The 16,606-nt window shown below is 34.5% G+C and overlaps 2 protein-coding genes across 2 annotated transcripts; one reads left to right on the top strand and one right to left on the bottom strand.

Annotated features, from left to right (window-relative positions):
* The first annotated feature begins 4,544 nt into the window (after positions 1–4,544).
* Positions 4,545–9,370, top strand: LOC127098306 (elongator complex protein 2). The gene is made up of 10 exons (XM_051036866.1): positions 4,545–4,846; positions 4,932–5,019; positions 5,893–5,978; positions 6,106–6,259; positions 6,347–6,507; positions 6,626–7,297; positions 7,556–7,877; positions 8,084–8,301; positions 8,442–8,619; positions 8,798–9,370. Exons 1-10 carry the CDS (start codon positions 4,706–4,708, stop codon positions 9,277–9,279), a joined length of 2,502 nt encoding a protein of 833 aa, XP_050892823.1. The 5' UTR covers positions 4,545–4,705; the 3' UTR covers positions 9,280–9,370.
* Positions 9,371–13,259: 3,889 nt separating this feature from the next.
* LOC127098305 (uncharacterized) lies at positions 13,260–16,142 on the bottom strand. Its single transcript, XM_051036865.1, has 2 exons — positions 14,758–16,142; positions 13,260–14,552 (listed from the first exon to the last, which is right to left on the bottom strand). Exons 1-2 carry the CDS (start codon positions 16,026–16,028, stop codon positions 13,535–13,537), a joined length of 2,289 nt encoding a protein of 762 aa, XP_050892822.1. The 5' UTR covers positions 16,029–16,142; the 3' UTR covers positions 13,260–13,534.
* Between the last annotated feature and the right edge of the window lie 464 nt (positions 16,143–16,606).

The raw sequence follows: 16,606 nt of genomic DNA, 5'->3' as shown, positions 1-16,606 counted from the left end.
TTTTAATAAAAATAAAAAATAATTATAAATGAGATAGAATTTCAATTATGCCAAATAATATCTACCACCTCATCAATTCAATTGACACATCATCAAAAATATGAAAGCGAAGGACTAAATTCATGAAAAATTAAAATAGAGGGACCAATAAAATCAAATTTTAATATAGAGGGATCAAAACTAGAAAAAGCTAAAAATAAGGGGACCAAATTGTAATTAAGCCAATACTTTTAATACACATGAAATCTAATGGTGATGCATGGATTTATGAATAATGCATATGAATGCAATAAATGACGAAATAAAGTTACACTGATGCGTTGAATGTTTGAATGATTAAGGCATGAAATGCAAAAACATATCACATACACCACACATGTTTCAAATATACAACACATTTAGCCAATTTAATAAATACAATCATGTATACTAAAAAAAAATTAAAAGAGGATTGAAACGATCATACCAATTTTGACGGTCTAGGCTTAACTTGCTGCACACGAGAACGATAAGTAATCAACGATAAGAATATCATAAGCTTTGAAGTACAAAAAATCATATACTAATCGAATACAATCTCCTTTTTCACGTCTGAAGAATACTACCAGACTCTGTTTCATAAGGCTTCAAATATACTTTGAACGACGATGAGTTGATTGTCATTGATTGACATAACTTATCAATCTCAAATAACTAATTCAACTCTTTGACGATCAATAGAACTTCAAGGAGCATACTTTATCCTTGAATCTTTTGTAGTTGTTGAAATCTCGGAGAATCATTGTCAATAGTCATAAAACTACATTCATCTTCTTTTTACGATAACCTTGGAAGAATAGGTCACTTTGAAGATGCTTTTTGTTTCTTTCTTTTTATCTAACTAAACTTCCAGCATGTTATAGTGTGAATTCATTTTCATTTTTTGATTATGATCAATCCAGAGCAAACTTCAAGACATAGTGTCAGGTTTCCGGTTACACTGCACATAACTCAAAATATTGCCTGTTCAATGTTGGATGAATCAAAACTTAGAGAATATCTTAAATACAATTAATGTTTGAAGAATATACTAGTAAGATTTTACTTCAGTTAATTTATGTAATTCATGCAACAAATAATCAGACATTAGTAAATCAATGTAGATTCATTGGAATTCATTGAATTGCATAAGCTTCCAAGCGATTAGAAAAAACTCGTCTAGGATCGAAGAAACCATATCCTCAACTTTTGAAGTCGCAAGACTTTGATAAAAAAAAACCCGAGTCTGATGTCAATTATTGGGTGAGAATATGGATACAAAGAGGTCTAGAATGGGGATGAGGTTGAATAAACCCTTTTCCCATAAGACAATTTCAAAAACATTTTAGGTCCCACAAACGAAATCAAAGATTTTAAAAAAAGTGTGGAAGCAAAACACAACAAAAAGAGAGTTTAGAAGCATATCCATGAATTAAACCAAGTGAAATAATACAAGATGTTAAAAAGGGTTTGATTGTTTTAAATGCAAGTCAATCACAAGACAACTAAAGTTGCTTTAAACAAAGCAATTTAAAAACTCTTCACATAAATATTCTATCAAGTCATCATTGAATTCGTGATACTTCTATAAGATTGATAGACCACAAACCTAAGCTTATACATGAAATCTCTATAAACAAAGTCTATCTTATGTTACGTACAATTAATGCAATTATGCAATATATGCAATAGCAATATTAATGGACGATAGTAAAATAAAGGAGTTAAGGGAAGAAGAAAAGACACACATAGATATATAGAAGTTCAACGTTTGTCCTCGTTTTGCCTACTTCATTATTCAACGGTGTTAATTAACCACTGGAAAATAATCACGATCTTCGATTATTTTGATAAGTTTGATACAAGCATTTTTGGTTACAACGAACTATCATACCATAATTCCCTTTGTTGATGCATACATTCAAACAACTAAGAAAAACAAGATCCCTCAAGATCTTGATCCAATAACCACGTTATCCATAATAACTTGCTCCAAGTATTCGTGTGTGACGATCCCCATGATCCTATCAATATCTTATCTGAGCGATTTCCATTAACTAAACGTATATACAAGACATTTTAAAATTTTCATAAAACGTGTGATCACTGCATGAGGGCAGATGTAGTCATCAACACCCTATAATGACTTTCACTTTCTGTTTAGGGGGTTGCTCTTTCCACCTTTATGTCTTCTTCCGCACCATCATGAAAATTCACGATCGCCTTTAGTGTCCGAAAATGCATATCCGGACGCACCTTATTCACACACATTTCAGCACAAATTGTTGAACCACTCTTATTTTGCGAAAATTTTGGTGTGTCCGGAGATGTATTTCTAGACACTATCCAGAGATACATCTTCAGACAATAATTTTAGCAAAATAGAGGTGTCTCACTTACAACACATTTATTTTGTGTGTATTTGATGTGTCCATCTTCAGATGAATTTTTTAATAAAATAGAAGTGTCTTAATTACAACACTTTTATTTTGTATGTATTGAATGCATCTTAAGATCATGGTCGTTTACAAATATTTTGGGGCCTTAGGCGAAAATGTTAAAGGGACCTTTTTTTATAAGAATTTTAAAGAGACTTATTATATTATATAAAATGTCGATTTTTATATTAATCTTTTAGTTTTTTTAGCTGCAAAATCATTTATCAGAGTTTTATAATCAAACAATTCTAACACTTCACTTTCAATAGATAAAATAGCTAACTCATTCAATTTATCTCGTAACATTGTTGATCTTAGATATGATTTAAGCAATTTTAATTTTGAAAAACTTCTTTCAACAGCAGCAACGATTACATGGATTATCAATAAAACTCTATATACAATGTAAACATTTGGAAAAGAATCTAAAGTTTTCATATAACTCACTTCTATTAGTGTGCTAATTTTTTCTCTTAACACTTCTCTTAGTACTTTCAATTCTGAAAATAAATCAAGACCGTCAATATCAGAGTATTCATTAAACCTTAAAAACTTTTCCAGATTATTACAATATTTTTTTAATTCATCCTCATCTAAAGCTTTAATTTTTTTGCAATCAAATAAAAAACCAAAAATAGTCTCATATTGTAAAAATTGTTCAAATCTTGTCTAAATAGAATTAATTGATTGATCTAATATGTATAAAAAATACTCAATACGAAAAGATTCTTCAGGTGAATGTGTGATCTCATTACTAGTATTTTCATCAAAATGAGGTTTTCTATAAATTGTACGTTTTTCACGAAATTTTGGCTCTATATCCATTTCGATAGCCATTTTTTATGTGGATTCTAAAGCCAATGCAAACCCGTTTTCCCTATAATATTTTAGATAAGTGATAAGACCTTTTAAATGATCTATAACAACATCCATATGCATATCTTTTGATTGTAGAATCTTGCTAACAGAATTGACAGCAAACAAAATATCATACCAAATATTTATTCCTAATAAAAATTCAAAATTTTCAAGCTCGTGAGTTACTAAAGACATGGCTTTCACTAGAAGTGTTATTATGCTCAACATTTCATTCTACTCCTATTTCTAAAATATTATCTTCTAGTTCTTGATCAAAATTATAACTATTTGTGTTGTCAGTATTATTTATATGTGGTTGTGCTATCACGTTTTCACCATTGCCAGTATCATATCTAGGTGGTTGTTCTACACCGTTGTCAGTATTATCTAACGGTGGTTGTTCTATCACATTTTCACCTATTAAACTTGCTTCTGCATCCTATTAAACATTGAGATTCAATTAGTTTTTCAACTTTTCGTTTTTTCTTCAATTTTTCATAACCAGATTCATACTTTTTTCTATTTGACATTTTCTTTTGTAAATAATCAAAATAAAAAAATTAACTAAATATTAAAGAAATCAAAATAAATTAAACTCTAAATTAAATATAGAAAAAGATAATCAATGAACAGAACGATAGAACCTGGAATTGGAAACGAACAGAGATGAAAGGCTTTGGCGCTCCGTACGCGGAACGCCGGGTGTATGAGGTTTATAGGTGTTCAAAATCCAGACGATGTCAAATTCAAAGAGGTTGAGACGCAAAGATAAAGTTTGATCAATAGACAATAGGGTTGAAGGGAAGGAGAAGAAGATTTTTTTTTTATGAACTGAAGATGAGCCGATGAAAAAAAAACGCGAAGAATGGAGTTTGGAGAGGGATAAATATTAGTTAGGGAATTGAGATGGATTAATAAGGATTTATTTTTTTCTAAGATAAATAAAATATTTTAAATGAAATTAATTATGATATTGATTGAATAATTTTTAGGGAAGAGAGAGATTCTAAATTATTTTATTTTAATTAGTTAAAATTTGTTAATAGTTAGTATTAATAAATATTTTATTTGGAGTCTAGAAATATTTTTTTTGAACTTTAGACTAATGCCTAATTTACCTTAGATCTTGTACCGCCCTAACTAAGATGAATCTTCTAACACACCAATAACATTTTTGGACTTTTAGAGGTGTGAAGAAGACATAAGGGTGAAAAAGAGCAACCCCTTTATCAATTGGCCCATAAATCGTTTAATGGGCTGGGCTCAAACACCCACTTTCCTGACCCACTTCTCTTTCTTCTTCCCAGCCATCGCCGCGACGCTGTACTCGCCTGAGAAACTACACACCAAACCTTTCGCCGCCCTCTCTCCGAACTCCAAGCCCGATCACAATGCATACAGAAAACGGAGTTGAAGTAAAAACAGTATTCATCGGAGCAGGATGCAACCGAATAGTCAACAACGTTTCATGGGGTGCTTCTGGTTTAGTCTCTTTTGGTGCTCAAAACGCCGTTGCAATTTTCTCCCCTAAGGTCCCTTTTCTTTCCATTCTCCTTTACTTTACTTCCCTAATTTCTACTTTCATTAACCCTTTTTCTTCAATTTCTGTTTTCGCAGAGTGCTCAAATTTTAACCACTCTTCCTGGTCACAAAGCTGTTGTGAATTGCACTCATTGGCTTCCAACGAGTAAATTTCTATTTAAAGGTACGATCTTTCTCAATCTCTAGTGAATTTGAATTCTACAAGTTAATGTTTTTGGAAATGCAGAGTTTTATTTGGATTATTATTAGGCTATTTGGCATAAGAATCAAATGGATTGGTGTGAAATTATTAGATACTTGTTTTGATATGAAGAATGTTATTATGAGCATGTTTGGATTGTCTTACTAGAGTTTGAGCATGTTTGGATGAGTTTTTTTGAGCTTATATGCTGCCATTCGTTTTCTGATACTTTTTAGGAGACTTAATCAAAACAGCTTATGACATTTTTCATAAATATTTTTGAATTTATTTTTATAAATTCTTCAAGATAGCTAATGAAACAACTTATAACATATAGAAAAACAATTTAAATTTATTTTATCTTTTGTTATAAAAATAACTTATGCAAACTTATTCATAAGCACTTATTTTGATAAGCATTTGTGCTATAAGCTGCTTATCCAAACAGGCCCTTTATCTATCAGCATATGCTCAAGCTTATGGAGATTGCTTATGAATACAACTTATATTTAAAATGAAAACAGTTTTACTTTATTACTCCATCTTTTATCATAGAAATAGCTTATGGATAAACACATACACATCTATTATAAGTGCTTAATTAAGAGTCTGTTTGGAAAGGACTTGTGAGTCAGTTTGAGAGAATTTAAAGAAACAAATTGCAGCTTATATGAATATAATTTGACTTTATTTTATCTTTGTTATAGAAATAGCTTATATGTAAACACACTTATATGATAAGCATTTGTGTTACAAATGCTTAATTTTGTTGTTTATTCAAGCAGAGTCTTGTAGATGTTTGTCCAAACGGGACCTATACATTGATTGATATCCTTCCTTCTTTTTTATACACAGCAAAAGAATTGGAGCGGCATTATTTGCTATCTGGAGATGCAGATGGTGCTATTATTCTCTGGGAATTGACCCTTGTTGATGGGAAGGTGCATCATATTTCATTGTTTTTTTCTTTCTTTCTAAGTTAGGTATAAATAAATAAAATATGTAAGATGCTTGTTAATTGATAGCTTTTATTTAATGTTTCTTGCATATTTCTATTTATTTTCATAGTGGAGGCAAGTGTCACAAGTACCACAATCACACAAGAAAGGCGTAACATGCATTAATGGAATTATGGTTTCTCAAACTGAGGCAATGTTTGCATCTACTTCTTCAGATGGTAGTGTTTGTGTATGGGAACTTGTATTTCCACTGACAAGCAATGGTAAGCCCTGAATTCCAATGATAATGGTTAATGTTATGTTTGTATTTCTACTATCTACGCTAATCGAGACCTGCCCTGCCATTCTAGGTGACTGTAAATTATTATGCCTGGAGTCTTTCTCTGTTGGTTCTAAATCTATGGTAGCCCTATCCATGGCGGAACTGCCTGGATGTAGTGGTCAGATCGTCCTTGCAATGGGAGGATTGGATAACAAGATTCACCTTTATTGTGGTGGAAGGACAGGAAAGGTATCTTTGTTGCCATAATTATAGTTATAGGTTGCTAACATGAACTTTCAGTTACGCATAGTTTCCTTTTTGCGAGTGTGTATGTTATCTTATACTTTTCTGTTACCTATGAACACAGTTTGTGCGTGCGTGTGAACTAAAAGGGCATACAGATTGGATCCGGAGTTTGGATTTCTCACTACCTGTAAGCATCAATGGGGGAGTAAACAATCTTTTTCTGGTAAGTTCATCTCAGGATAAATGTATAAGAATTTGGAAGATGGCATTACGTAGCTCGGAGCCCAACGGGAATGGCATATACAGGAAGGAAGAAACAAGCTTATCATCATATATCGAAGGTCCTGTACTTGTTGCTGGTTCGTCCTCATTTCAGATATCCTTAGAATCTCTTTTAGTTGGACATGAGGATTGGGTATATTCAGTAGCGTGGCAACCCCCTTTGGTTGCATCCATGGAAGGAGATGACTGGTATCAACCACAAAGCATTTTATCTGCATCAATGGACAAGACCATGATGATCTGGCAACCTGAAAAAACTTCTGGTGTGTGGATGAATGTTGTCACCGTTGGTGAACTAAGCCACTGTGCTCTGGGGTTCTATGGTGGTCATTGGAGCCCAAACGGAGATTCAATTTTAGCACATGGGTATGGTGGATCTTTTCATCTTTGGAAAAATGTTGGTGATGACAACTGGCTTACACAAAAGGTTCCCTCTGGTCATTTTGCATCGGTGACTGATATAGCGTGGGGTAGATCCGGTGATTATATTATATCAGCCAGCCATGACCAGGTATTTAGAAATACATTATGTCCACAAAAGCTATACTATTGGTCATTTCTGTTAATTTATGTATTGTAATTTTATTTGAAAATACCTTTATAATTTGTTAATGTCTTCCACTCTTCCTAAATGGTGTCTAGTTAGTGTAAGAAGTAAGAACATTGGTTATATAAAGTTCGATTGAAGAAAAAATTATAAAATTCAAGTCACTTGTTATCTTGAATTTGTCTTTGCTCCAAAATTGATTTTGCTGTGTGAAAATTGCAGACAACTAGAATTTATGCGCCGTGGAAAGTGGAAGCTCCTCACAAAGATGGAGAACTTTGGTATGAGATTTCCCGCCCTCAGGTTCATGGTCACGATATAAATTGTATGACAGTTGTTCATAGTAAGGGGAATCATCGTTTTGTCGGTGGAGCTGATGAGAAAGTTGCCAGAGTGTTCGAAGCCCCACTATCATTTTTGAAAACATTAAGTAATGCCACTTTGCAGAAGTCTTGTTATTCTGATGATGACTTGACAAATGTTCAGATTTTGGGTGCAAATATGTCAGCTCTTGGGCTATCACAAAAACCTATTTATGTTCAAGGTCAGTTATTTCGTTTAGTTTGATATTTTTGGTGATGTGATATACATATACGGACTTCCAATATCATAGTCATGGAAGGGCTAGCAAACTAAATCCCGTGTTTTATTTTCCTATGTTAAAATTTGATAAACTTCTTAAACAATTATATGTTCCCGTGTATTGGTCTCTTACAAGTTTGTAACTTTGAGGATTATTCTACATTGCAGCTGTACATGAGACCCCTGATAAAAATGGGATTGATGGTCTCGACACCTTTGAAACTGTGCCCGACGCAGTTCCAACTGTGTTTACTGAACCTCCAATTGAAGATCAACTGGCATGGCACACACTCTGGCCTGAATCACATAAACTCTATGGCCATGGAAATGAGCTATTTTCTTTATGCTGTGATCATAAGGGCGAGCTTGTTGCTTCTTCATGTAAGGTATGCTCTGTTAACTTAAACAGAAGATTAAGCACTTGTATGAAATTTATCGGGTCTTACAAATCTCATCATGACTAGCTCTATTGCCGAAATTTCTACATTATTTGGCAATTATTAAATGAATAATTTATGCATTACAGGCCCAATCTACTGCTGTGGCAGAGGTATGGCTTTGGCAGGTTGGTTCATGGAAAGCAGTTGGTCGCTTGCAATCTCACAGTTTAACAGTAACGCAGATGGAATTCTCACACGATGACAATTTTCTTTTGACTGTCTCAAGGGATCGTCAGTTCTCCATTTTTACAATCACAAGAACAGGTAGATAGTTATCATCATTCTTCTCAGGATGCAAGCATATGACTTTGCACCTTATCTGCATTACTATTTTATTATCTCTTTTTTTTATTCATTTTACGCGTTTAGAACTACAAAAGCTGCATGAAATTAAACTACCACAACTCAATAAAAATACTAATTGCTCAATTGTGGTTTGTAGGAACCGGTGAAATTAGTTATAGTCTTCTCGCGAGGCAGGAAGGACACAAGCGGATTATCTGGTCATGTTCATGGAACCTACACGGCCATGAATTTGCAACAGGTTCACGTGACAAAACAGTGAAAATCTGGGCTGTAGAGAAAGAATCGTCATCAGTAAGCCAGCTTATGACTCTACCTCAATTTACAAGCAGTGTGACAGCATTATCATGGGCTGGTCTCCCTCATGAAAGAAACAAAGGAGTTCTAGCCGTCGGAATGGAAAACGGCCAAATAGAATTGTGGAATCTGTCCTATAACAGACAAGACGTTGCACCGGGTTCGGTCGCTGCTCTTCTTGTTCGCGTTGATCCTTTTAAATGCCATGCCTCTACCGTAAACCGTCTGGCATGGAGAAAAACCGAGGAAGATAACAAGAGTCTGCAACTTGCTTCTTGTGGAGGTGATAATTGCGTAAGAGTGTTCGATGTAACTGTCGGGTAATTCTTTTATGATATATCTGTAGAATATTTTTTATTCTTAATAGGTATAACAGATTTATATGAATTATCATTATCACATGATTTTCAAACTATTTTTAGGTGATGATATACTTGATTATTATAAAAAATGATGATAATATTAATTATAATCATTAAATGAAAAATCAAGAATGGAAACTAATCTTAAAATCTCTGATAATCTCTTTACCAACCGAAAATTCAATACGAATCTGTCAGCAGTGGGTCACTTCGTTATGCATAAATATACCAAACTTGTTTGCCACTAGCTGCAATGTTTGACATCTATTTCATTGATTGCATTGAATTTTCTTTAACAAAAAAGGAAAAGGAATTGTTGATATTGAGATGCTTTTCTTGGATGTGATTTTTAATGCTTGTTAATGGTTGTTATGAATTAAATAAAGTTGTTAATTCTTTACCATTTGGATATGTCGACTTTGAAGAGTGAAATTTACAAGTATATGCTTCAAATACCACATTGAGAATATGTAATCTGGTGATGCCTTTTTATCAAAAAGTGCGTGGCTGTATAGTCCCCCAATTATAGAGCCTACTGATTTGGGCAGAGCTGTAAAAGTGCGTACTTTGACTGGAGTAGATTCTCATTTTTCTTTACCTCGGTTCCCTATTTCTCCAATCAAACTTCTAAGTTAACCAACATTCCAAATTATATTAAAATATTCTAATTTAGTTTAATTGGCGCGGAAACTCTTGTCTAATTAGCGCGTCTTTTTAAATAAAAAAACTCCAATCTTGTATTTTGATACGAGTGAATTAATCTAATTGGCGCGATTTCTTTATACATATCAATTGGCATGTCTTTTGAAATAGAAACAAACCTCAATCAAATTACAATTTCTTTTTTAGTATTACGAGGATACGCCAATTAGATTGATGTTCGGAACAATTTTTTATTTAAATTGAATTATTTTAGAATATATTTAAAAATTAAAATGTTGGTTAATTTCGAATTTTGGTTGAAAAAATGGATACAAAGGTTAAATTTTTTCAAATTCTATTCCGTTAGAATCTTCTACTATGAAATCTCAAATGTTTCTTTTTCTTTAATGTCTTTGGTGTTGGGTCTAATTCGGAGATTTAACACGAGGGACATTTTATACTTTGATGTTCTTTTTCAAGAGCAACACTCTTTATTAAAGACACATCACATACTAATTCAAAATTTTAAGATAATATATTTGAGTTATTCCACTTATAAATATTCAAGTCTTCAAAGTTCCACACTACTCACATTTATTATTTTCAACATTTTTTCTCAAGTGTGAGTCTATCCACAATACTTCCATCAAGTAAAAGTTCTTTCATCCACTTGCACTTATACCGTCGTTGATATTTTTCAATGAGACATTCTACCCATGACCATGTGGGAGAGCATTTTTTCACTTGGGACATTTATTTTTTATGAGCAACACACATTTGTGAGAGACACACCACACATATTCATCAATTTATAAATGCTTAAGTCTCCACATTTATAATCAATGTGAGACTTTCCCACACTACTCACACATGTTGACACTCTTCAACGACACTCTACGCACGATCAGCGGAGAAACTTTCGACACAAATGAACCGATCATTTCACTTGAACCAAAGACTCATGATACCACTGGCGGAACTACAAATCGAGGGATCAACAGGATGGAACATTTTACACTTTAAAATTTTTCTTTAAAAACAACAACTTTTGTAAGAAGCACACCACATAGTAATCTAAAATTTTAAGGTGACAAATGTGTGGATTATGCCATTTATAAATGTTCAGATTTCCACATTTATAAATACACTTGTTATTCTCAACATTTGATTCTCAATTTTCCTTTTCTTTAATATGGATTAGGTCTAACTAATCTCTTATTTTGTGCACATTTTCTTTTTTTATTATGTTATAATTAGAATTTGAATTTTAAAAGAAAAAACAATTAAAAATTATATCATTTAGAGGAGGGCGGTCAAACATATTGACAAGTTATTAGATATATACATGACAAGTCATCTCTTTAGACATGCAAAGTGAGTCATCCTCTATCAAATTGAGTTACTTACTGGACATACAACACGACTCATCTCTTTAGACCTACAAGTTGTTTTTCTCTATCCAATTGAATTTTCTTAATGTGTAAGAACCATAGATCAAACCTCTAATCATTTGCTTCAAGTGAGAGTATTTATACTAAGAGATAGAGAGAAAGTCATGATAAATTTCTCTCAATAAAGTCACTAAACCTAACCCCATATATTAGTATACTCAGTTAAAAGTTTCTCATAAGATGAAACATGATACAAAAAATATGTTTATAAGTGTAGATAAAGTTGAATTGAACACAAATTAAATTTTACTATTGTACTTGTTTTCTTTTTTACTTGTTACTAATAATGATGTTCATTGTGGTGTGGTATGCTGTTGCGGCGCAAAAATTGGCAACTCTTTCAAGTGGGTCCCTTGGTGGGGGAGTCCCTTGCTTGTAGTTGTTACCTTTCTCAATTTTTAGTGCTAGTAGCAAACAGTTGACAGAATTGATTAAAGGTAAATAAGGAATCAAAATTTCATTTGGATGAGTCATAGATTCCTTTTTCATCATTATGGAATATAGTTCTTGGAAGCAAAGGCTAAAACAAGCATTTAAATATCTCATTGAATTCAGTGGAACCTATACACATCTTCCTTCCATGCTTTTCACATATGGGTTTCCATGACCAACTCAACTTGTCATTGAGGCTCCCTCACTCAGTCAGCAATAATACACCAATAATGTATACATTGAATTTGCATCAGAAACATATTCAGATAAGCTAAAAATTCAGCTGGTGGAATAGTTGACTTTGAAAATTGCTTACCCTATTTATTTTGTGCATGATAATGTTAATAATAATGAATATCGTGACTCATAAGTTATTTGAAGCATAGTCAGCATCAACTACCACTACCAGCCCCACAAATCATATTTCAAATTAGAGATGACAACATTGGAGTGTAGGTAGCTGATTCATCGTGCATACGTGTAGCTGAGTAATATTTTGATTTAAGCATACTTTATGTTTGTTTTTAACCATATATGTATTTTTCTATGTGGTTCAAGCGTAAACAAATTTGTACGTTTCCCAAGCACAAAAGCACTTCATCCTTATACTTCTAATACTTCTGAACCTCGTACAATTAATTAATTAACTACAACTATCGAACTCCAATGCACAGTTCAATACATTGATACATCACATTTTAACGTACTTTACCACACCAAGGTCACATGAAATTCAGTAAAACCGACATATACAACGTGCACTCTGTTATGCTGAGTTTTATTAATCTTAAAGTCTACTATATGTCAAAAATTTCCATCAATCAACTTCTTTGTTTATAACAGATTTTATAATCAGATTGTGTCTTCGGTAAGTATCAGCCCATGGTATTGAAGCGTTTGGTTTCAGAACCACAAGGTGTTAACAAAGAAACTAAAACTATGGTAGTAGTGTTGCTCCTGCAGTGTTTAGCTCCCTGTGCAGACATGAATACTTTTTCCCTAAATAACTTGCAAGTTTTTCTGTTAGTACTCTCTAAGTCTTGAAGTCTTTCCCTAAATGTAGTGAAATTCATGGACCTTACTCACCTAACATTGTATTAATATAAAAAACAAATTTGTAAGAAATGTCTAGCTTTCATCCAAAAGAAGAAACCTCAAACTTGGCAAGGCATTTGTGTTTTGATCATTCACAATTAAATTCCGGTCAATCAGCTGAAATGAACAAAGGGAATGAAAGATAAACCTGATAAATATTCATGAGTACTCACAAATGCAAACTTGTGGTCATCAAAAGAATCAAGGAAAGTTGCTACTCCATAGCTCAGAAAAGCTGGCATCCATTGCACTCGTCAACAGGAATAGTTTATCAGTAGCAAAAGACCATAAATCAAAGACCATGAAACAATGCTCCCCAAAATTATATGACAATCATTTCAGGAATTAAAATTTGAACTTCACAATATAATGTTTCAGACTTCGACTTATACAGTATAATAACCTTGGACAGATTTCCTTTCCTATGAATTATGAAATACAAGAAAGAGTACAAGATGATCACAGTTTCTTATTTTCTATGGCAAATACATACCACAAACATGTACCAGACACGACGACCCAACGACAACTGCATATATAAAACTTAAAAGGAAACCAAACCAATTTTTCAAAATTGTTTCTTTTATGTAGACTTGCTTATAGCTGCTGTGAGGTTCTTATCTGTTGCTTCATGCCATCCGAGGGATGCTGTGCAGAAATTTCCGGCTGCATCAGAGTAGCAGCTGCCATGGTCTGGTACTGTGAAGGCATTGTGGGCGCCATAGGCTGAGAGTAGTATATTTGAGCATGTGCAGGATCAGCAAATTCATAGGCATAATTGGCAGGGGCAGCAGAATTAGGGGCCATGGATTGGGAAGGATGGTGGATCTGAGAGTAAGTGACATATTGTTGCTGATGCTGGGCTGTAGGAACTTGTACAAATTGAGGGTTGCCTGAAGTTGCAGCTCTGTAAGCAGCTGCTGTCATTTCTGTTTTGGGTAGGGGGGCATTTCTAATGGGGTTGTAAGCTGCATTTGGTTGAACCAGTGTAGTAGGGTTTGGAGGGTTTTGGGGTCTACTAGAAGACATTGTTGTGGCAGAATCCCCTATATTAGCCTGCTGCACAGGAAGATTGTAAGCTTGTGGCTGTCTTGCAGGAACATAGTAAACCTGATGATGGGGCTGTTGCTGTGAAGGATATACAGGATAGTATGCAGGAATTGCAGGGTTATGATGAATGTAGTGTCCCCCATGTATAAACTGCTGCTGCTGCTGCTGCTGCTGTTGTTGAAGCTGTTGTTGAAGCTGCTGCTGTTGAGGCTGCTGTTGCTGTTGTTGATGTTGAGGCTGCTGTTGCTGTTGATGTTGAGGCTGCTGTTGTTGTTGTTGAGGCTGCTGTTGCTGCTGCTGGAGTTCAAACTGTTGCTGATGTTGCTGATGTTGCTGTAGTTCGAATTGCTGCTGTTGCTGCTGGAGTTCAAATTGTTGTTGCAGTAAATATCCAGGGTCCTGTACGTGTTGCTGCAATTGGATCCTACCCTGTGGATCAGATAAATTGAGTTTCGGATCCACAGGGTTACTTAGAACCCTTGTAGCTCCAGATTGAATCTGAACTTGCTCTTGATAGATAACAGGTTTTTGACGTGACATTGGATTTGAAAGACTACTATTATCACTGCATGATCAAAAACAACAACCAACAACAACCTAATTCAAATATTGCTAAACCACCACTCTAGATTTGTAATAATCAAAGCAAATAGTAATTTAATCAAATGAATTGAACAATCCAATGCAAATAAACATTAAAAATAAGCCACATCCCAATATCATACACAGAGAAAGAACAAATACTGGAAAGGAAAGAAGTAAAAACAAACCTTGCAACTGAATCAGGAGAAGGCAAATCAGCGCCTCCTCCACCACTCGACTTTTGTTGAAATTGAGGAGGTTGTTGTGGTTGTTGCTGAGTTTGAGCCGGTGGCTGTTGAACAACCTGTGGCTGAGGATTTGGTGGTTTTCTATATCCCACAGCCACTCCATGATCAGATCTCTCATCATCAGAGAAAACTCTATTCTGATATTCACCAACAGCCACAGCAGAACCAATCGGAACACCAATCACCGCCGTAGCAAGAGTAGTCGGAACCGGTGGATGAGGCGGCGAAGACATCACAGCAAATCCCTCATCCTGCTTCTGAACAACACCAACTCCCATTTGAGCAAACTGTTCTTCAATCCCCAAAACCTTCTGATCCTGCTGTTGCAGCTGTTGCTGCTGAACCCTAACTCCAGCAGAATTACCATCTTCCACATGCACCCTAATTGGAGGCAAATTCGCCAACGACGGAGACGAGGAGGTTGAACCAAAAGACGACGAAGTTTCCATCATAGGAGAATCAGGAACCGAGTGAACATCCTGCTTCAAATTCTTACCATTCCCAAAAGATCCAGGTTGAGAAACACCTTCAGGAGGTTCTCTAGAGCCAGGTTCAATATTATTCCCAGCTACATCATCATCAAGACCTAAAAGATTGTTAACAGAAGCCGATTCAGAAAACCCTCGATTAAGCAATCCAGCACCGTTTAACGCATCAAGGAACCAATCATCCGATTTAGCCGAAGTATCGAGAATTTGTGGCGGAATCGAGTGAGCAGATTCAGGTTTAGTCGGAAAAAGAAAAAGCCGAATTCGCGAGGGTTTGATAGAAGAATTCGCCGAAGCCGTTCGATCGTATTCATCGATCATGTTTTCCAAATCTTCATCAGTGGTAACAGAAATCAATGAATCTAAATCTTCGTTCGGAAGCTGATACTTCAGCGTGAACGGTCTTCCGTTAAGGAAGGTTTTCGAGAGGCGCGTGGATAACTCCGCGAGTGAGGTTACACGCTCAACCACCACGATTCGAGTATCACCGCCGACGTAACAGAGAGATTTATCATGTGGACGAGGAACGATGTGGCCGCCGTAACTGCACATGAGACGGAGTTTCGTTGACGCCGGAGGGAAAGGTTCGTCCCACGAATCCGTGTTGCGAGAACGCGGAGAGGAGTCGACTGAATCGGGGTAGTTGAGGTGTGGTGGCGGTGGTGCAACGGAGGATAACGGCGGTGCCGTTGACGGCGTTGGAGGTTGGGGTTGCGCCTCCATGATCAAGAAGAAGAATAATAACTGAATAAGGTTTTTGGTGCTGCTGCAGCAGCCCCTTTTTGCAGCGCAAAATAAAAAAGAGGAAAAAAAGAGAGATTATTATCCCCAATTTAATGCTGCTATATAGTGTGCTAAGTTATTATTACTTCATGTATGATCCATTTTTATTTTTTTTTAATCGTAAAAGTTTTAAGTAGTAAACTCATACTAAATTGATAATTTGGAATAACTAAATTTTTTAAAAACAGGTATATCATCAATAAATATTAAAAAATAGTTCTAACAAAAATATTAGACTATTAAAAATTGAGATTTTTTTTAAAAGAATTAGAATAGTCGGTAGAGTTTTTCCTAAAATATATTCAAAAGAGTTTTTGTTAAAATAATAATAAGTAAACGTTAATTTAAAATATTTTTAATATAAGTTTTATTTTTTATTTTATTTTATTTTTTAAATAAATAGTCTGAAATTTTATAAGATAAAGTGGGATGTTGAACTTCAAATTTGCAGATATCTAGTGTAATATTTTTATACAGATATAAGTTAGCTGTTTAATAAAATTGTTATTGTATTGTTT

This window comes from Lathyrus oleraceus, chromosome 6 (assembly GCF_024323335.1).
Source record: "Lathyrus oleraceus cultivar Zhongwan6 chromosome 6, CAAS_Psat_ZW6_1.0, whole genome shotgun sequence".
In the NCBI taxonomy this organism is placed as follows: Eukaryota; Viridiplantae; Streptophyta; class Magnoliopsida; order Fabales; family Fabaceae; genus Lathyrus; species Lathyrus oleraceus.
Note: the sequence above shows the minus strand (reverse complement) of the source record. Positions and strands in the feature narration are given on the sequence as shown.

What these genes read in the sequence shown, in the direction of transcription:
- LOC127098306 (XM_051036866.1), top strand. Translation starts at nt 4,706, where the DNA reads ATGCATACAGAAAACGGAGTTGAAGTAAAAACAGTATTCATCGGAGCA. An exon ending in GAGTAAATTTCTATTTAAAG is followed by an intron (nt 5,020 to 5,892) that starts GTACGATCTTTC and finishes TTTTATACACAG; the next exon opens with CAAAAGAATTGGAGCGGCAT. An exon ending in TTTTACAATCACAAGAACAG is followed by an intron (nt 8,620 to 8,797) that starts GTAGATAGTTAT and finishes TGTGGTTTGTAG; the next exon opens with GAACCGGTGAAATTAGTTAT.
- LOC127098305 (XM_051036865.1), bottom strand. Translation starts at nt 16,028, where the DNA reads ATGGAGGCGCAACCCCAACCTCCAACGCCGTCAACGGCACCGCCGTTA. An exon ending in TCTCCTGATTCAGTTGCAAG is followed by an intron (nt 14,553 to 14,757) that starts GTTTGTTTTTAC and finishes TTGATCATGCAG; the next exon opens with TGATAATAGTAGTCTTTCAA.